Source organism: Dendrobates tinctorius, unplaced genomic scaffold (assembly GCF_039654945.1).
Source record: "Dendrobates tinctorius isolate UK_male_01 unplaced genomic scaffold, ASM3965494v1 ptg000073l, whole genome shotgun sequence".
NCBI lineage: Eukaryota > Metazoa > Chordata > Amphibia > Anura > Dendrobatidae > Dendrobates > Dendrobates tinctorius.
This window is the reverse complement of record NW_027361741.1, coordinates 28,769,438-28,791,598: the sequence shown is the minus strand read 5'-3', so window position 1 is coordinate 28,791,598 and position 22,161 is coordinate 28,769,438. Positions and strand designations below refer to the sequence as shown.

At 44.2% G+C, this 22,161-nt stretch overlaps 1 protein-coding gene across 1 annotated transcript in view; it reads left to right on the top strand.

Annotated features, from left to right (window-relative positions):
* Positions 1-567: 567 nt before the first annotated feature.
* The window catches only part of SCARF2 (scavenger receptor class F member 2), a 299,967-nt gene continuing 278,373 nt past the window's right edge, over positions 568-22,161 (top strand). Inside the window, exon 1 of the mRNA XM_073582707.1 lies at positions 568-1,176. Within this exon, the coding sequence (XP_073438808.1) occupies positions 980-1,176 (197 nt within the window). The 5' untranslated portion in view covers positions 568-979. The remainder of the gene's footprint in view (positions 1,177-22,161) is intronic.

Here is a 22,161-nt window from a genome sequence, read left to right as displayed (position 1 = left end):
TACTATTATTGCGGCCAAATGGGGGCGTTAATGCATCCGTTACATAGCGCTAGCGCCGCTGTGTAACGGATGCGTTAAACGCAAGGCCCCTAACGCAATGTGGACTTAGCCTTAGATATAATGTACATCCTGTGTCCTACTCTTTATATATGGTCGCTTGATTGGCAATATTCCTAGAAATCACTAAGGGTGAGAGGGGATAATAACCAATATATCATCAGATTTGCTTCCTTTATGAGCTAAAAGCGGTTGTCAGATGTCAGACTTTCCTGATTAGATCAACAGATTTGAGTTTCCATTATACCAGGGTCAGATCTGCAGATGGATTTGAGGAAATCGATGCTAAGAAAAGACTCTGATGACACAGAAGATGAAGCATGGTCAGAGCTGCTCAGGGAGTGTGCACAGGGATCACTTTCACTTCTGCTGCTTTATCAAGTGGTGAAACTTTCGGACTTGACTACAACTCCAGGCAGAAGAGGAAACTTCAGTGAGTGACTTGTAGCAGCAATGCCCATACTGGTCAGAGTGGGGTGGGACACGTCCAATATGCCCCACCTCCTGGAGGATCAGGGTAGCAAATCTGGAATTTCCTTCTGCCACTCCTGCCGTAGAAATCACTTCAAGCTGCCTGGCAGTCACAGGGACTGAGCACCATTTCCGTTGTGTGAGCTGCTGCACAATAACAAGACGGTCCCTCCTCATCCTCAGCACATCCCTGCAGCTCATCTGAGTCCTGCTACTCGCCCCCTCACTGGGATCCACCACAGTCTGGGAACTTGTCCCCCCACTCCCTGCACAGGGCATCTAGGAGACACCTCGTGGATTGCATTCTTCATGAGAAGTTTGGAGGCTCCTCTGGCCACTGCTGAGATGCCCATCTACCCCCCACTGCCAGCTGCCTCTGGGGGACTTTGAAACCTTGCAGTGATCAAGGGTGTCTGGGATACAGATTGAGCAATCGGCTTCTCTGGGTCGGATGGGAATGAGGAGAGGAGGAAAGTTCTCTGGGATGGAGGGACCATGTGTGAGGGAATGGACTCTGCAGCTTGTGAAACACAAGGGGACACCAGGGTCTCACTTCTTCTTTGTGGTGGTTTTAATGCTTTGCTGTGTGAACTATGGAAGTGGCCAAGAACTCAATCCTAGAGGAAGGAATGTCTGCAAATCTCCTGGGTAAGAGCGTGTACCATTAGATTGTACTTGGTGTAAGCAATGTATGCTTCTTAAAGGGAATTGAGTGTAAGGGGTTAACTCCAGAGATTGCAGAAGTATTATATTCCTGTAAAAGGAAACTAGAAAAAGTCATAAGTGACTTAAACATGCATTGTAAAGGCTGGTAGGGAAGTTCTGTTCCTCGAAGTCTCAGAGTGATGACTTCTAGCTACTTCTATAAAACTTTTTTTTTTCAGAAGTAATGTATCTTAAAGAGGATCTCTATCAGGACTGAGCAAACTGAAAAACTGTTGCAGAAAGTCTGCACTGCCTGAAAGAGAAACTCAATGTTTGACATAATGTGAAACTTATGGGGAAGATTAAAAAGTAGTCTGGGTACCTTACCCCCTAGGTAGCATTGGTGCCTTCACTGTTACTTATCAATATCATTTGGAGAGGTGACCACTGTGACACACACAGGCTAAAGAGTTGACTATTAGATGATACTGTGGCCAGTTTAAAACAACAAAAAAAACAAAAAACCATAACCTCGTTAGAATGGACCATGGAATGTCCAACTTGCTCAACATTGTGTGGTTTGGTGGGAAATCCGGTAAATCAAGAGTGAAGATGATGGCTGGATTCCTACAGAATATTCTCAGAGTTTTAGGGGTTGGCACGTGTTTGGTTAATTGAACGTGGTATATTAGTAAATGCTGTGGGAGATAATGGAGCTTTGTCTGTAAATATTTGGAAATTTGCTGACAATATTTTGACAATTGCACAAAGTACTAGACAGAGGCAATGAGAAGTGGACATAGTAAAGAGGAGCTAATGAGTTAGAATGTGTCACAGTGGGTTTCCAATAGGAGGGGCCCCAGAATTGCATAACATGGGATTGATTGGCCACTTCTAGGCAATGGCAGGGACCCTGAGACGCCTGGATCGTCCAGCTTTGTGCTGTGCTGATTAATGAGTTGACAGTGAGGATGAAATCGTCATTGATAGGCAGAGGAATCCATGGAAAGGCGTTTCATAAATGACCGCCAAACGCCATTTTAATGATGCGAATTGCTAGTTCCTTTAATTTCTTTAATAACTTGGCTGTGACTTTTCTAACAGGTAGTTACGTTCCCTCTCCTCAACACTTCAATTATATTGCAATATATTGCATTTGCAAGGCAATAAATCTCAGCTAATGGGATGAATATATCCTTTACCAGAATGCTTTAGAAATTGCAGAATGAAATACTGGAAGGTATAATTGTAATAAGTGGCAGAACTTAATTAGGAGATTAATACTTGATTTATTTTTATTAATAATTCATACAAAGGCAATTTTAGATTCCGGTTAGAGACAGTTGATGTATGAAATAAGGGGGTCAGAGGTAATTAGCAGCTTTGGCTTCTATGAACTTCTTTTCATATAGACATTTTCTTTTCTCCAGACCCAATCTTTTTTCGCCTCTAGTCGCGTTATGGCCTCTAGCCATGATATGCAGAAACTATGCTTCCGTTCAGTACGTTTAGATGGCATTGTATGCATAAAGATGTCCGATTCATGCATATGAGTGTTTTTCACGGATAGCACTCATACCCCATGATATTCTATGGGACCATTCACATAGACAATATTTTTCCTCAGATTCCGTGGTTCCCGGCAAACATCGGAGACTTGTCCCGATTTTGATCTAAGGGTCGGAACCAAATCGGCAATGCAAGTCAATGGGTCCGTGAAAAAAATTGGATACTCGGATGACATCTTATGGCCATCCAATTTTCACGGACTATCAGAATGGAGACGGTGTAACAAAATTTCTTACATTTCTCCATGTACGAGAAAATCGGATGACAATCATACCACACTCTCATCAAAGTCTGATCAGAATAATCTGCCCGATTTTCTCATACATGAAAAAATCGCGTGATTGGGGCCTAAGAATACTAACTGCAACCTATAATCTAGAGCTACAGTGCCTACAAGTAGTATTCAACCCCCTGCAGATTTAGCAGGTTTGATAAGATGCAAATAAGTTAGAGCCTTCAAACTTCACACAAGAGCAGGATTTATTAACAGATGCATAAATCTTACAAACCAAAAAGTTATGTTGCTCAGTTAAATTTTAATCAATTTTAAACATAAAAGTGTGGGTCAATTATTATTCAACCCCTAGGTTTAATATTTTGTGGAATAACCCTTGTTTGCAATTACAGCTAATAATCGTCTTTTATAAGACCTGATCAGGCCGGCACAGGTCTCTGGAGTTATCTTGGCCCACTCCTCCATGCAGATCTTCTCCAAGTTATCTAGGTTCTTTGGGTGTCTCATGTGGACTTTAATCTTGAGCTCCTTCCACAAGTTTTCAATTGGGTTAAGGTCAGGAGACTGACTAGGCCACTCCAACACCTTGATTTTTTCCCTCTTGAACCAGGCCTTGGTTTTCTTGGCTGTGTGCTTTGGGTCGTTGTCTTGTTGGAAGATGAAATGACGACCCATCTTAAGATCCTTGATGGAGGAGCGGAGGTTCTTGGCCAAAATCTCCAGGTAGGCCGTGCTATCCATCTTCCCATGGATGCGGACCAGATGGTCAGGCCCCTTGGCTGAGAAACAGCCCCACAGCATGATGCTGCCACCACCATGCTTGACTGTAGGGATGGTATTCTTGGGGTCGTATGCAGTGCCATCCAGTCTCCAAACGTCACGTGTGTGGTTGGCATCAAAGATCTCGATCTTGGCCTCATCAGACCAGAGAACCTTGAACCAGTCTGTCTCAGAGTCTTCCAAGTGATCATGAGCAAACTGTAGGCGAGCCTTGACATGACGCTTTGAAAGTAAAGGTACCTTACGGGCTCGTCTGGAACGGAGACCATTGCAGTGGAGTACGTTACTTATGGTATTGACTGAAACCAATGTCCCCACTGCCATGAGATCTTCCCGGAGCTCCTTCCTTGTTGTCCTTGGGTTAGCCTTGACTCTTCGGACAAGCCTGGCCTCGGCACGGGAGGAAACTTTCAAAGGCTGTCCAGGCCGTGGAAGGCTAACAGTAGTTCCATAAGCCTTCCACTTCCGGATGATGCTCCCAACAGTGGAGACAGGTAGGCCCAACTCCTTGGAAAGGGTTTTGTACCCTTTGCCAGCCTTGTGACCCTCCACGATCTTGTCTCTGATGGCCTTGGAATGCTCCTTTGTCTTTCCCATGTTGACCATGTATGAGTGCTGTTCACAAGTTTGGGGAAGGTCTTAAATAGTCAGAAAAGGCTGGAAAAAGAGATAATTAATCCAAACATGTGAAGCTCATTGTTCTTTGTGCCTGAAATACTTCTTAATACTTTAGGGGAACCAAACAGAATTCTGGTGGTTTGAGGGGTTGAATAATAAATGACCCTCTGAATAAACTTTTCACAATTTAAAAAAAAATTAAACAAAGAAATAACATTCTTTTTTGCTGCAGTGCATTTCACACTTCCAGGCTGATCTACAGTCCAAATGTCACAATGCCAAGTTAATTCCGAATGTGTAAACCTGCTAAATCTGCAGGGGGTTGAATACTACTTGTAGGCACTGTATGTATGTTGCAATATTAATGTGACATTATATATCTTTACAAGCCTCAACGTCACCGTTACATTTATTGCTTTAAGATGAGAATTCAAAATGGCAGCCTACTGTATCTCCAGTCATATATGCAATATGGGTTAAGTGGCAGGTTACAGTAAAATCCTATAGTGGCTAATAGTAGGAGTTCATCTGTCTAGTATACACAGTTGCTGATGTATATATGATTTTGCTAACATTTGTGACTTTTTAGCCAGACATGGTGTATAACAGTTTAGACATTGTAAAAATGTGGTGTAAGCTTTCGTGCGTTCGGGAGGGCCTTCTGAGGGGAAACACAGAGAGTCAGGAAAGTTACTGCCGCCTTTTCCTTACATTGTAGGCTGTTATACAGCAAGTGATTGGCCCGGCGTGTGGACTTGTCTACAGGAGGAGCTTTAGAACTCAAACAATGCAGGTTAATTGGAGACTACTCATTAGTAATATTAAAGTACTCTGTACTAAGAAAGTGGAGGGAATTAAAAAATTGGACCAAAAATGGGGAGTGCATTGATTTAGCCAATTTTTTTATTATGTGTTTAGACATTTTTAGACCTCCGTTGACACATTTGAATTGTCTTGAAAAAGGGATATGGCTAAGAGGATATGTAAAATACTGATTTTTCAATGGCGCGTGTCATCTTTTGGGAATAAGATATTGGTGTGACTGTAGGGAAGGTGACCTGACGGACGGACGGACTAGTCAGAGTGAAGAAGGAAAGGTTTGCACAGTGTAGGTAGGTGTCAGTTATTACAGTGGGAATACATCTAGGAAAGTGTAGTGGGCGTGCAGTACCTTGGGAGGACAGTAGATGGCAGGGAGGAGTGTGAGCAAAGGACTTTACAGCAGCTTAGGGCTTTAGAAACCGTTGGTCATGGGGGGCGTGGTGACAGTTAGAGTGACAGTTTCAAGGAACCGGGAGAGTTATAAATACTGAGGGAGGGTTCCAGAAAGTTCCAGTCCCCAGGGGGAGCTCAAGTGACAGGAGGACTACGACAGTCTGTGCACTCTGAGGAGAATCCAGACCAGGGGGACTGAGGAGAGAGGACGTCAGGGGGGTGGTCCTGACAGGAAAGGACCGCAGTTGAGACGAGGTACTGGGTGTAAGACACCGTATGTGACACGACGACTGAGCAGTAGAAGCGCTGTTGGTTAATGGGCCTAAGGCGGCCACAGTGACGGAACTGTCAGGAGCGTCGACAGTAAAGGAGGGGACGGTGTGTGCAGACACGTCTCCAGTGTACGGTGTGAGAAGCGGCTCTGGAAACGGAGGGCCGCGAGGTGTGCCGTCAGTCGGACGGCAAGTGAAGAAATAAACTTGGACCTGTTGCACCCAGAATCTGCCTCCATCGTGTCTCTGTTGTCATCTCTGCGCGGTAAGAAGTGGGACCACCCCCCCTGCTCGGCACCCCACCACCCACCTCTACATTTGGCGTAGTCGGCAGGATCGCCGCCGCTAATACATCATCTTCTGCGGCAGGCCTGCCTTAAACTTGGACTTGGACTGTGCTGCTTGGATAATAACTACCTGTGGATTACAATTGGCTTACCTGTGGATTACAAATTGGGAGCGCTCTGGTGACTCAGGGGTGCTGACCGAAGATCCGGGGCGGCATCAGGTGCTACGCAAGATGGCGGCATTACTACAGCGCAGGGGAGAGGGCCGGGTGTTTGCAGTCGTGTTGAATGGACTGGGACCCCCTCCAACGTACCCCCGTGGACAGCAGTATGTGCCCGGAGGCCAACGTTTTCCTATTTTGGACCCTGACAGGTGGGTGGAGAGGCCTGCCAACGCCCCACCCCACAGAGGGAGTGACACCGAAGAGAAGCCTGGGAGCGGCTGCTTGGCGCCATTCGATTGCTGCCCACCGGACGGTATGAGACGCTGCGGGTGTCGGGGCATTGGCCGCCTAGAATGGCAGTGGCGGCAGGAGAATGAGCTGAGACAGAAGACGTCATCTTCGGGTCCATGGACAAGAAGAGGAGTCTGTGCGGAGCCAGAAGGAGCGGCCGCCATTGATACCGGCGGAGAGTCTCCCCACGGAGCCCCTGAGTCTGGAAGCTAGGCCCGCTAAGCAGCGAGTTGGAGAGCGGAGGCTGCGGGATGAGCCGTGCGTTGGTGTGACGGAGGCCGCGGCGCCGGGGAAGGTGAGAGTTCCCCCGGCCCTGCCGGCGGCTTCACAAGCGGCCCCTATCATTTTGCCACAACACGCAGCCTCCAGTGTACCGGAAGGCCCTGCTGCGGAGGGCCCTATGCTATACGCGGAATTGAGCAAGGCCCTCGCTCCCGTCCCCGAGCCTTCCCGCCCGGAGTCACCAGGGCGGAGCTTATTTACAGAAGGCGCGGTTGCGCTCCCTCGGCCGGTGTCAGCCTCATCACCCGAACCGGCCGTTGCTCCGGCTTTGCTGGAAGATGTGGATGCGGCCTACCCTGCGGCCGCGGTAATGCCAGTATTGGAACCGGCTGGGGTCTGTTTAACGGGCCCTGTGGACCAGCCCTCCGGAGTCACGGCTGCTCCCATCCGCTACCCGGCCCCAGCGGCTGCTGGGCCACAGATATCATCGGCCGCCTCTGCCCCGCGCCCTTTCTCGGCAAGGTCCCGCCCACCGGACTCTGGGACTGGCGCGGTACCCTCCGTTTGGGTTGCGGAGGTGGTAAAACAAAAGAAGGTTCGAGAGCAGGAGGTATGGAGCCTGCTTCATTCAAAAGGGGAGGCTGGCATGGCGGTGGAAAGATCCCGGGGGCGGCTGGTGTACACCAATGTGGATCGGGGGTATGGTTTCATACGTGATCAGACTGGTCAGAAGGTATACGTGAACGTAGCCTCCATACGTCACGGCCGTGCCCTGGAAATAGGGGACTTTGTCTCTTATTATAAAGAATACTGCCCCCGCGGGTATTATGCGGTGGCAGTACTGGCGGTGCCCGAGGAACGCGAACCCCCGTAAAGAGGACTGTATTGGACACTCCCTTCACCCCAGGAGTTCCACGGCTGTGGGCCCCTTGCTACCGGCCATCAGGAGATGGCCTGGACTGTCAGAGTCTGAATGAACAGTTCTAGTTTTAAAAAAAAAAAATTTGTTTTATGTGATTAAGCTGGTTTTTTTTTTAAGAATGTTCCTCTTACAGGATGTTACTTACTGATTTGGAAACTTGACAGAACGGGGATACGAAGACAAGAGGGAGTGTCCATGTCCAAGGAAGGGGGAGGGAAAAGGAGTACTGACGATGTTTATTGTTGAATGTTGAGTTTTAAAGCAAAAGAAAATGAAAAAAAAAATTTATAAAAATGGGTACTTGTGATATTATAAGGTTGTTTGATCTATAATATGCAAAGTAAAATGCAACAGGTCCGGGTAAGGGAAGGTCTGCGGGACCAAAGGAAAGTGTGAGATCCCGTAGGGATCTAAGAGTTGAGGAGGTCTGGGAGACCGGGACGCCGACCATGACATGTAATTGAAAGAAGGGAAAATGAGTTGGAAGACGTGAGAAAGACAGCCGTCCTAGGTCAGGTCCCCAACACCACGGACACCCCTGAAGAAGGAAAGGCGGGCGCCGGGAATGATCTGGTAGGTGTGTGGCCTCGATCATGGCGTACCGGATAGTGAAAGGTAACAGAAGGGGAGAGTAGGGGAAAGATACACGCCGTAGAGAAAATACGGGTGTACCTTGCCCAGTTTGAAAGACGTTGTCATGTGGCGTACGCGCTGGTGAGTAGCAGTAGGCTGCTCAGAGCATAGTGCTCCCAGTATGGTTCGGCCCCCGCAGATAGTGGGTTTGGCTCGACAGCTGGTCCGACAACAGAATGTAGGTGTAGCTTCAGAACGACGAAGGCAGGGATGACGATTGTCGAGGACGACAATGGACAAAGGAAGGGGGAGTGTAGGGAAGGTGACCTGACGGACGGACGGACTAGTCAGAGTGAAGAAGGAAAGGTTTGCACAGTGTAGGTAGGTGTCAGTTATTACAGTGGGAATACATCTAGGAAAGTGTAGTGGGCGTGCAGTACCTTGGGAGGACAGTAGATGGCAGGGAGGAGTGTGAGCAAAGGACTTTACAGCAGCTTAGGGCTTTAGAAACCGTTGGTCATGGGGGGCGTGGTGACAGTTAGAGTGACAGTTTCAAGGAACCGGGAGAGTTATAAATACTGAGGGAGGGTTCCAGAAAGTTCCAGTCCCCAGGGGGAGCTCAAGTGACAGGAGGACTACGACAGTCTGTGCACTCTGAGGAGAATCCAGACCAGGGGGACTGAGGAGAGAGGACGTCAGGGGGGTGGTCCTGACAGGAAAGGACCGCAGTTGAGACGAGGTACTGGGTGTAAGACACAGTATGTGACACGACGACTGAGCAGTAGAAGCGCTGTTGGTTAATGGGCCTAAGGCGGCCACAGTGACGGAACTGTCAGGAGCGTCGACAGTAAAGGAGGGGACGGTGTGTGCAGACACGTCTCCAGTGTACGGTGTGAGAAGCGGCTCTGGAAACGGAGGGCCGCGAGGTGTGCCGTCAGTCGGACGGCAAGTGAAGAAATAAACTTGGACCTGTTGCACCCAGAATCTGCCTCCATCGTGTCTCTGTTGTCATCTCTGCGCGGTAAGAAGTGGGACCACCCCCCCCCAGCTCGGCACCCCACCACCCACCTCTACATTACGTCGAGGGAGTGTAGAAAAGAGATAAAGCTTTATTATTTATTTAGTATGCTCTCTTATCTTGCACCAATATATTTCATAGCGCTTTACAGATATTATCATTATTGTCCCTTTTGGGGCTCACAATCTAAATTCCCTTTTAGTATGTTTTTGGAGTGTGGGAGGAAACCGGAGAACCCGGAAGAAACCCACACAAACACGGGGAGAACATACAGATTCCTTGCAGATGTTGTCCTTGGTAGGATTTGAACCCAGGACTCCAGCGCTGCAAAGGAACATTGCTGACCTAGAAATATATGCCAAATTTATTCTACAATTTTCATCAATCCTTCTGATTATCTGTCCTAGTTTAATCCTGTCTAAATTTGGGGTGAATCTGTAAGGCACTGTTCACATCTGGCTATATAAAAAGAGAAATGTGGAAATTACGGAAGTGCTGGACTAACCTCATGGAGACACCAGAGGCGCTATATGGTCCTATTAATTATAATGAGGTCTGTCTGGTTTCCATCACTGTGACTGGTATTTTAACAGACAAAGTGTGAACAGAGCCTAAATCGTCCCCACTTTATTGTGTTTGGCCTATGTAAATCGTTTTGACATTTGAACATTCAGTAGTCAATTATGTTTGTTATTTCTGGTCTTCAGTGTGTAATTTGTATCAGGACTCCCACCTACCATGTGCCAATGTATAATACTGGTGATTTTGTATGTGCTTGTCTGCCATTTTCGCAATTAACTTGTTTTTGGAAGTCCATATGGCTTTCCTACTCTACTCCTAAACTCCTATTGGTGGGGTTTGCAAATGTCCAGCTCAAAAGGAAGGCTCTGATGAATGCCTCTGTGTAAGCATGCTGTGGCACATGGTGACTGTAGGATTTCATGAGATAAAATAATAAGTAAAACTTGCAGCACACATTTTTCTCTCTGTAAAACTCTGCATGTGAAAGTGCGAAAGACTGTTTTCCTATACTCTGCAAAACTAATATGCTAACGGATGCTAAAAGAAACATGAATAAATGGGGCCCTAATGATATGTTTGTCCTACAGTGTGCGCCAGGAGTTTTCCTTGTGCGTACACAGACGATAGTGTATAAATGCTATGTCAACATAGTTTACTTATATAAAGAGCAATGACAATACTGTGTGTCAGGATTTCACCCCTCAGTGTGTCTGGGATGCAGTTACTGACCACTCAACCGTGCAATCTGGTGCAGGGGCGTGCTGAAGTTGTCAGTACTTTGACAGCTCAGTCATCCAGTGTGGTGGTGCAGGGGCGGCCTGAGCTGTTGGTGTTTTGACTGACAGCTTGATAGTTCAATCTCAGACTGGGCAGTGCTGGGCTGTCTTCAGGTATTCTTTCTCCCAGGTGATTGCCCAGCTACTTAGTTCAGCAGTCAGTCCCAGACCTTTGCCAGACATAACTTCAGCTAAGTGTGGTTGGTCTTCTTTTCTGTGCTTGATGATCTTTTGCTGCCTGACCATGAACCTCGTTCTGACCCTTCGTCTGGTTAACACGTTTGCTCTGATCCGCTATCCTCCAGTGTATTCTTAGCTCGGACCTCTACCTGACTACACCTTTGCCTCTTCCCTCTGTTTATGACATACTCTCCTGGCTTTTGACCTCAGACTCCTTGACTATCCCGGCTCATGGCTTTTCCATAAAAAGTGACTCGGTGTCACACTATTATTATATATCAGTGAGGTTAACCTAATTTTTAACATATTTTTTTCTCTCAGGCAGACTATTTGAGACTGCAAAACTAGTGGCTTATTCTTAATATTCAGTCTGTAGGGGGTCTGATTGTGGTTAGCTGCCTAGGGGTATGTGCACACACTGCAGATTTTAATGCGTTTCCGCAGCGTTTTGGATGCACGGAATTCCATCAAATCTGCAGTGTAGAGTGCACACAATGTTAATCAATGGGAAATCCAAAAATGCTGTGCACATGCTGTGGAAAAAAACATGTGGATTCACAGCGTTTTATTTTCTGCAGCATGTCAATTCTTTGTGCGGAACTGCAGCGTTTCTGCACCCATTGACATGCATTGAGTCAGGCACATCCGCAGCAAAACCCCAGATGTAATAAAAGATCTGCGGTTTTGCTGCAGATGTGGGTGCGAGAAACGCTGCGGAGCGGGAGGAGGGAAGTGGGTGGGCGGAGTGTTGGCGGTGACTGTGTGCATGTCTGTGTGCAGGGCTGTGTAACATAGAGTACATACTTACCAATCACCTAGTCTCCGATGCCCTAGTCTCCTTTAATAAAAATAAAATAATGAACCAACGTATGCTTATTTTTCTGCCGTAGTCCAGTTATTAAAGAGTGTCCCATGACGATCTCCAGTGTAGAACACTGACATCGGGTGGTGTCAGTGCTTTACACGGCCTCCGGCATGCACTGACAGCGGAGGTAACCCTCCGCGGTGTATATCCCTCCGCCGATGCTGGGAGAGAGGTCACTTCAGTTCATTCTCTCACCGGCAATGCTGTGTGATAAAATTCCCACGCAGCATTGCCGTAAAGTGAGAGAATGAACTCACTTGACCTCTTCAATGATGCACTGCAGGAGGATTATCATCATTGGGAGGCCCTATAGAGGAGTCACATCACCTGATATCACTGTTCTGTAGGGGATATCATCGTGGGACACTTGTTATTAATTGGATTGCGTCAGACAGGGAGTATACAATTGGTTTATTATTTTAAATTTTTTGCAGGAGATCGAGGGCGTCACGTTCTGTTTTATTTAATTAAAATACTTTATTCTTATGTGTGTGTGTTTTATTAACCCTTTGATACTATAAGATTAATAATGGATAGGCGTCTTATTGACGCTTCTCCATTATTAACCGGGCTTAATGTCACCTTGCAATACAAAGGTGACATTAACCCCTTATTACCCCATATGCTACCGCTACACGGCAGTGGGAAGAGAGAAGCTAAGTGCCAGAATTGGCACAACTTAGAGATGTGTCATTTCTGTGGCGGCTCGGACTGGTGTTTGTAGCCGGGGGGGGGGGGCAATATCCATGGCCTCTTCCTAGGCTATGAATATCAGCCCGCAGCTGTCTGCGTAGCCTTTCTGGCTATTAATTATAGAGGGACCGCACGTTATTTTTTTGGGGGGCACTCCTATTTTAATAGCCAGTAAATGTTACGCAGACAGCTGCGGGCTGATATTCATAGCCTGGAAAGATTCATGGGTATTACCCGCTTCCCAGGCTACAAACACCGACCCCAGTCGGCTTTCCTCCTCTGGTCTTGAAAATTGCGCGGGAGCCCACACAATTTTTTTTTCCATTTTTTTGAAACAGATATTGCGCTTAAGGCCGGGGTCACACGAGTCTCACACCTCAATAGCCGTCACTGCCGCCGGCACTCAGGACCGGAGTGTGCGGACGCATATATTTCTATGCAGCTGAAAGCTCCAGTCCGTGTGCCGGCGGCAGTGCCGGGTATTGAGGTGCGAGACTCGTCCAAGTTTCTCGCAAGTGTGACCCCGGCCTAACACAGATTTTTTCTATCTATAGATAGATCTATCTATCTATATATCATAGAATCATAGAATCGTAGAGTTGTAAGGGACCTCCTGGGCCATCTGGTCCAGCCCCCTGCTCAAAGCAGGATTCGCTAAATCATCCCAGTCAGATGTCTGTCCAGCCTCTGTTTGAAGACTTCCATTGAAGGAGAACTCACCACTTCTCGTGGCAGCCTGTTCCACTCATTGATCACTCTAACTGTCAAAAAGTTTTTTCTAATATCTAATCTGTGTCTCTTCCCATTCAGTTTCATCCCATTGCTTCTAGTCTTTCCTTGTGCAAATGAGAATAAAGTTGATCCTTCTACAATGTGACAGCCCTTTAGATATTTGTAGACAGCTATTAAGTCTCCTCTCAGTCTTCTCTTTTGCAAACTAAACATTCCCAAATCCTGCAACCTTTCCTCATAAGACAGGGTTTGCAGACCGGTCACCATTCTGGTCGCTCTTTTCTGAACTTGCTCCAGTTTGTTGATGTCTTTTTTAAAATGTGGTGCCCAAAACTGGACACAATATTCCAGATGAGGTCTGACCAAAGAGGAGTAGAGGGAAATAATGACTTCACGTGATCTAGACTGTATGCTTCTGTTAATACATCCTAGAATTGCATTTGCCTTTTTTGCTGCTGCATCACACTGTTGACTCATATTCAGTCTGTGATCTATTAGTATACCCAAGTCTTTTTCACATGTGCTGTCACTTAGCCCTATTCCTCCCATTCTATATATGCTTTTTTCATTTTTATTGCCCAGATGTAGTACTTTGCATTTCTCCCTGTTAAAAACCATTCTGTTAGTTGCTGCCCACTTCTCCAGTTTATTTAAATCTTTTTGAATCCTCTCTCTCTCTTCTCTAGTATTAGCTATCCCTCCTAGCTTTGTGTCATCAGCAAATTTAATCAGTTTACCCTCAATTCCTTCATCTAAATCGTTGATAAAGATGTTGAACAATACAGGGCCCAGGACAGAGCCCTGTGGTACCCCACTTGAGACATTCTTCCAACTGGATGTGCAGCCATTTACGACCACTCTTTGGGTCCGATCACTAAGCCAGTTATGAATCCACCTAACAGTTGCCTTGTCCATTCCATACTTAGTCATTTTTTCAATAAGGATTGTATGAGAGACTTTGTCAAATGCTTTGCTGAAGTCAAGATATACTATATCTACAGCATTTCCTTGATCCACCCAATCAGTGATACCGTCATAGAAGGAAATTAAGTTAGTCTGACATGACTTATTAGTTATCTATCGATATACCTATCTATCTATCTATCTATCTATCTATCGATAGATATATCTATCGATAGATAGATCTATCTATCTACAGTATCTATCTGTCTGTGTGTGTAATGGATTGTGGGTTGGACAAATGTAAAAAAAGGAGGTTGGACAGAAATGACATCACAATTTTTTTTTTGTTAAATAACATATCTTTATTAAGCTTACTAAAACGCATACAATCTGTATGAAAAAAAACGCATGAAAATCCGCAACAAAAACGCATGAAAAATGCATGAAAAACACACGGATTTTTACCTGCGTTTTCTGCCAAGAGGTGCGGATTCTGTGCGGAAAATTCCGCAGGCTAATCTGCAACGTGTGCAAATACCCTAAAGCGGCGACTGCAATACCTGCTGCTTTATTTTGTTCCAGGCGGAGTCTTAACCCATCAGGTATTATGTGGCTTAAGGCTAGACAATTAACAGTTCTGGAAATTCAGTTAGAATGAAAACACTGCTTTTAAAGGGTTTTCCAAACAACTAAGTACATTTTAATCAATTTATATTGGAATAAAATAAGTTCCACAAATAGATGTGTTAAAAAAAAAGTTACTGAGCTGAAATAATCATATAAATGTGCCACCATAATTTGTGCCCTGACTGTTCAGGAACATTATTTTAACATTGCACAGCTCCTGTGCAGGGAAGAATGCAAAAGGGTATACATCATGGAATCACAGCAGACTTTTTCTGTGAGGTAAAACATTTGCTGCTTGTTTATAAGCATGTTGTATCGCACAGAAACCAGCATCTGAGATCCCGTGCTGTCCTGTCTGTATACTCTTTTGCTTCTTCCCCTGCCCAGGAGCTGTGGTATGATCAGACCATGTTCCTGTATAGTCAGACACAGCCATTACACAGTACACCGCAGGGGAACACGTATAAGATTATCTCAGCAAAGGAACATTTTATTTTACACATCAAAGTGTGGAACTTTTTATTCCAAGATCTATTAATTAAAATGAAGTCTGTTCATTGGAAAATCCCTTTAAGCAAATTTTCACATTTATAATGTCTGTATGATGATGAATAATCTTATAGTAAACTTGACTCATTTCTCTTTTCATGGCCAAGTTAGATTCAGAATCTCTTTTTTTCCTGGTACCAGAAAACAGCATATTCTGGGTCATCAGAAGACACATAGTTTAACTAAAAGACGTAAATCTGATATAGCAATCAGTCAAAACCTCTGTTTTCAAGGGCGACCATTTACATTTTTAAAGTAGCTGTGAATATGCAGAAAAAGAATGTTATGAGATAACTCAAAAGTGTAGTTGTAACATTTTATAACTTTAAAGTTCAAAATATTGTTTAAAGCCCCATTTCATCTTTGCTGTTTCTTCAGTTTTCTGGAGTAAATTGCTCCTTACTGGCTTTAGTACTTGCTCCTTAATTTCTGTACTTTTTACAACACTTTTTAAGTTCTTTCTTTTTTGAGCCTTTTTTTTTTCTGATATAATTTCGCTGATCCAGATGTTTTAGGCAGATTCATGAAATGCGACTTTTAAACTAATTTTTTTCAGCAGTATCTCACTCCAGTCTCTGCCGAAGTTTTCCGTTTAGTAATAGTTGAGAGGTTGATGTTTAGCTAACCGCTCTGCTATGTAGGAGTAGCAGCTGTGCTTCAAGTAGTCTTTATTACATGTTTTGGGTCTGTAATGAAACCTTTCTTAAGTAAAACTAGAAGTAGTTTTTACTGTATGACAGATTCCATTATGACTATCGTGGTATGTACCATAATTAAGACGCACCCAAAATTTTCAGAAGGAAAATGGGGGAAAAAAATTAATGTGTCATTGCAGCGCTGCCGTGGCCTGCGGGAAAATGACCTGCCGGGGGCGGCACATGCTCAGGTTAAGACCTTGGCAACGAGATCTTGTCCTGAGATCTCGTTGCCGAGATCTCAATCTGAGCATGCGCCGCCCCCGGCAGCCATTTTCCCGGAGGCCACCGCATCACAGCAGTGGATGTGCGGGGTTTTCACAAAATGCCGGCGGAGTCCCCCCCGCACACAGAAGCCCACCGCCGAACCTGCAGCACAAGCCTGGGAGGTGAGTGTGATCATTGCCCGGCAGCATCGGACTGGGACCGCCACAGAATTGCCCGACTCCTGCTGCCGCCACAGGATTTGTGAGTATATTGCGACTAAGACACACCCCCATTCCCCAAAACATTTTTTGGGAAAAAAGTGCGTCTTATAGTCTGAAAAATACGGTATAAAGTGGATTTTGACCATGGCATGGGGGTTGGGAGTCTGACGGCATATAACCTGTCACTTCAGCAAAGTAACCCTGAGTAACAATTGCAACATGCTGTTACAAATGCATTACACCACAATATTTTTGAAAGAAGTGTTGGTGACATTATAAAAGCAGATAGTTGGTGCCAACAAGAGGGAAGTCAGTCAATCGCAAAGGAAAACCTGTGCCATAATAGTGTATCTTGTAAAAAGACTGTGTAAGGGTTTGTTCACACACAGTGTATTTGCTGCATTTTTTATCTGCAGCTAAAAACTGCTCTGTTGGCAGTAAATATATTTAGCTCAAAATGCACTTTTTTCATAGTTTTGCAGTGTTTTTTTCCCCGGCATTTTTTATTACGTGTGATTTGTCTATAGTACAGCTTTAATAAAATTACTTTATTACTTTAGTCATCAAAAACGTCACAAAAATAACGTTGAGTTTTTTCACTTTCTCTTTCCTACTAAGGCCTGTTTCACACATCCGTTTTTTGTGTCCGCCAAACGGATCCGTTTCCATTTTTTGCCACAAGCGGTTGCAAACGTATCCGTTTTTTAAAAAAACGGATCCGTTTTTTGACGGATCCGCGGTAACCGCTAATGGAAGTCTATGGGACAAAAAAACGGATCCTCCAAAAAAATGGCGGATCCGTTTATTGACGGAAACCGACGGATTTTGACGGATTTGAAAAAACGGAAGTGTGATCCAGGCCTTATGGGTGAAAAATGCTGCAAAAGCGCGGAAAGTATGTACATGCTATAGGTTTCAAAAAGGCTTCAGGCCCAAATTCAATCAGGACAGAAGGAGAATTTACATGAGAATTCTGAAACCTCACAGCTTTTGCTGGTCCTGTAAAAAGCAGCTTTTAATTTACATAAAAAAATCCACAGCAAAAACGCCATGTGTGAACATATCCTAATAGGTAGATGGTGCCAAATCATAGACCAGGAGCTTCAGTGCACACGACCTGGGCCATCGGCCTTCGGAATGTCTTTATTGGTATGCTGCCTTGCTGTTGTTGGCTTAACTAAGATTGTGCCTCGGTCCGGATGTGAACATTTAGAATTGTGCTGCCTTGTTGGTTAGAAAAAGTCAACCGTTGTGTTTGGATATTGAACTTATGTTGTCGCATTGCCTAACAAAGGAGCACCGCAAAACTTGGCCCACCACTCGCATTCATCTCTACAGCCGTGTCTTTCAATTTGGTGATATTTTGCAGTTGTTGAGTTTGCCACATTTTTGGTTGGCGATATTACGCTTTGTTCTTCACCTTACATACACGTAAATAAATAGCATTTAGTGTAGTCTTTGCGAAAGCTTATCGTGAAGTTTGTATCCAAGACACCAAGAAGCTCTATCATGCTAAATCACCAAACTTATATCATTATTATTTCAGTTTGTGCTTTCATGATAATGGTATAAGGAAAAATGTATCACTTTGGCATGACACTATCATACTGTAACCTGGCAATGATTAAAGTAGGAAAAGAGAATGTAGATGTATGACTTACCGTATATCCATATAACACTTGCACATTATAAAATGCTGACTCACAAACCTATATAATTGTTGGGAATGCTTGCCAGGTCCTGGTTCTAATTGCTCTTGGAATGCACCGAAGCTAAGTGTTACGCTGCCGAATGTGTTTAATGTAAACTGTGTTGTACGGCACGTTCTAGAACACATTCCATATGGTATATTCTCTGTACTTTAAAGTGAATTTTTGAGTATCCCCACATGTTCGCATGGTTTTATGCATGTCTCTTGTAAAATGAAGAGGGGACTAATGTATAAATATTCACTTCAACATTGAATATCTCTAGTTAATGCTCTGTTTTGCTTATGGAGATGAAAATGCAGTGATAAACTATTTGTATATTTATGTTAAACTCTGGTTCCAGTTGCAATTAATTTATAGCTCAGACAGTTAAAGATTTATTCCAATCTGAGGGTATAACTATGTCTAAACGCCATCTAAAGGAGGTGAGTATACCAAAGCAGACAAGCACAAGTTTGCTACACTGTTCTTATAACTCCTGAGCCTTGCATTTTTTTGCCCCAACTATCATATGTTTTTCCCTTGACAAGCCAACGACTGACATGCATAAAATATCAAACGAATAGCATACTATGTAATGCATGCCAGGTCAATTAGCATCTTGTGTTTTTGCACATAAAGAACTTTTTGTCTGCATTCCCTAAGAGGGAATATAGACAATGGTCATTGCCTTTAAACAACACTTTTACCAATGGAGTCAAAAATTTCGTGTGCCCCCTCTTTCGATATGGGCAAAGTTTTTGGAAGATCCTACCAAAGATATATACTGTATTTTTCGGATTATAAGACACTCTGGATTTTAAGACGCACCACAAATTTTGAGGAGAAAAATAGTGGTGCTGCTTATAATCCATGTGTCTTATTGCTTACCGGGGGTGGTGGCTGCGGTGAAGCGGGGTCCCAGGGTCGCTGCTGGATGAAGCAGGTGTGGGTTCATGCAGGCTGGGATGAAGGAGTGTCCGATGTGCAGTGTGCTGCTGTAGGTGTCCAGTGCTGCGGGTGTCCCTGGCGCTGCTGCCCAGGGTGTCTGTCACTGCTGCCTGGGGTGTCTGGCACTGCTGCCCGGGGTGTCCGCCACCACTGCTGCCCGGGGTGTCCACCGCTGGGGGGGGCACTGCTGACATTTCGTGAAAGGCCAGAGCACCCTGCAGTTCCGCGGTTTCCTATATGGTGGACTCCGGGAAAATGGCCGCCGGAGGGCTGCGCATGCACAGATGGAGATCTCGGCATCAAGATCTTTTACAAAATGTCGTCAGAGCCCCCCGCAGTGGCGGACACACTGGGCAGCAGTGTCGGCGGCGAACACTCTAGGCAGCAGCGGTGGCGGACACCCCAGGCAACAGCGGTGATGGACACCCTGGGCAGCAGAGGCAGCGAACACCGCAGGCAGCAGCGCCAGACACCGCCCTCATCCCAGCCTGCAGCAATGGTACCGGTAAGGTATATACGCATTATTAGACGCACCGCCATTTTCCCCCCAAATTTGGGGGAAAAAAGTGCATCTTATAATGCGTAAAATACGGTATATATTTGAAAGTGTCACAGTTTGTAAATGATTTTTGTAGCCAGCCAAGAGTCTTTCAATTATTGTTTGAGGGATTTTCATCCATTCTTCCTTGGAAAATTCTTCCACTTCTGAGAGATTCCTGTGTCATCTTGCATGCACTACTATTTTGAGGTCTAGCCACAGATTTTCAATGATGCTCAGATCTGGAAACCTTCAGCTTGTGCCTTTTGAGGTAGTCAATTGTGGATTTTGATGTCTGTTTAGGATCATTACCCATTTGTAGAAGCCATCCTCTTTTCAACTTCAGCTGCCTTTTTTTACAGATGATGTTATGTTTGCATCAAGATTTTGTTGAAATTCCATTGAATCCATTCTTCCCTCTACCACTTAAATGTTCCCTGTGCCATTGGCAGCAACACAACCCCAAAGCATGATTGATCCATCTCCATGCTTAATGGTTGGCAAGATGTTCTTTCCTGAAATTCTGTGCCCTTTCTCTCCACACATACCTTTGATCATTGTGGCCAAAGAGTTCTATTTTAATTTCATTGTACCACAGGACTTGTTTCCAAAATGCATTAGGCTTGTGTAGATATACTTTTCATAGATCTGACTCTGAATGGTGAGGACGCAGAATAGTTTTTCTTCTGATGACTCTTATATCAAGGTCAAATTTGTGCAGGTGTCTCTGAACAGTAGGACAATGTACCACAACTCTAGAGTTTGCTAAATCTCTCTTAAGGTCTTTTGCAGTCAAGCGGGGGTTCTGATTTGCCTCTTTAGCAATCCTATGAACAGCTCTCACTGTTATTGTGTTTGGTTTTCCAGACCTTATCTTGACCTCTACTGTTCCTGTTAACTGCCATTTCTTAATTATTATTCAAACTGAGGAAAAGGAAACTTGAAAAAACTGCTATCTTCTTATAGCCTTCTCCTGCTTTGTGAGCCTCCACCATTTTTATTTTCAAAGTGCTAGGCAGCTACTTAGAAGAACCCATGCCTGCTCTTTTTTGGTACTAGGTTTGAGGAGGCTGAATTTTTATAAAGCTGGGAAATTTGGATCACCTGACCTTTCCTAACGATGATAGTAAGCAAGCCATAACCCTAACAGGCTAATTAAGGTCTGAAACCTTGGTCAGAGTTTTCTGAGCACGCAAATCCCCAAGGGTGCCCAAGCTTTTGCATCGGCCCATTTTCCTTTTTGTCATTTTCAAAATATTTAAAAAATGACAATTTTTTTTTACTATATTACGAAGGAAATTTGTTATCTTTAATTTTACGCCTTTTTTGGATCATTTCATCTTTAACTTGCTTAACTGTTCACAATAAGAGTAATATTGACCAGGCTTTTACATGCCAGTGTGTGTGTGTGTATATATATATATATATATATATATATGTATGTATATATGTTATACTGTACAAATACGTTTGTTATTTTGCCAGTATTGGTGACTCAGAAATCGTATAGTTTAGTGACTAAACTATAAGTGTGATTTCTCATCAGTTTAAGACTTGGGTTATTGTATTTGACATGGACAGTATGAATATCAAAACCCAACATCCGTGTGTGTTTCCATGCCTTTCTGTATGACAGTAGCACTGCTTCTGGTATCAGACTTGATATTTCTTACGTTTATTGAGGGTGAAAGTGTTGTTGTAACTTGTGCAGAATAGATAAGTAGAAATGAAATGAATGTGACTGAGATGTGTTCTGATGAGAATCAATGTCACCTTTCCGCAGCAAAGGCAGCAACTAAATGCTGGGGTTTATAAAAACTATGATTCATTTTTCCAAGTCTCTATGGCAATTTATGCCCTCATTTAAATGGTTATTCCTCTCCCCACAACAAAAATCTAAATATTCCCTATCCATAGGATAGAGGATAGCTTGCTGATCACTGGAGGTCCAGCCACTGAGACCCCAGCAATCAGAGTTCTCGAATGCTGAGAATGGAGTGGAGGTGTGCTTGTATACATTGCCTCTTCTCCATTCATTGTCAAAGGGACTGCTGAGTATACAGCTTGGATATTTCTGGCAGTCCCATATGAATAGGGGATAACTTTATTTTTTGGCAATAAATCTTTAAACTTTAATTAGAAAGTACCTCCAAACAAAGCATACAATGTATTGGGATAGACCATCCTCATTCTTCTGACGCATAGTGTTTAGGTCTTCTCACTGTATGTTCTTTATCTTTTTTCAATATTCTTCAGAAGTCCACTTTTGTAGATATTCATTCACATCAATAGAGGGCACACCATTAGCAAAAACACTCAATACTGTGCATCCATATAAACTGCTCATATATCTGGTAACCACCATATGGATACTAGATGTTACATTAAAAGTTATCACTATGTTAATTTTGAGAGTTTTATTGTTATTGTTGTTATTTTAATAAGGTTAAACTTTCCTAGTATAATCTACTAAGAGATGAGATACATCTACACAAACACAGTCCTGGGAGCATGTTCATGTTGACGGCATAGCTGTGATGCCAATTTTAATACAATTCTCTTTAAATATATTTTCTAGAATATTCCTTTGGATAGGTGAAACTCTCCTGGAACCTTGACTGAAACAGTGGGCCATGCCTTGACTTTCACTAGAGTACCAGACACAAAGGGTACTA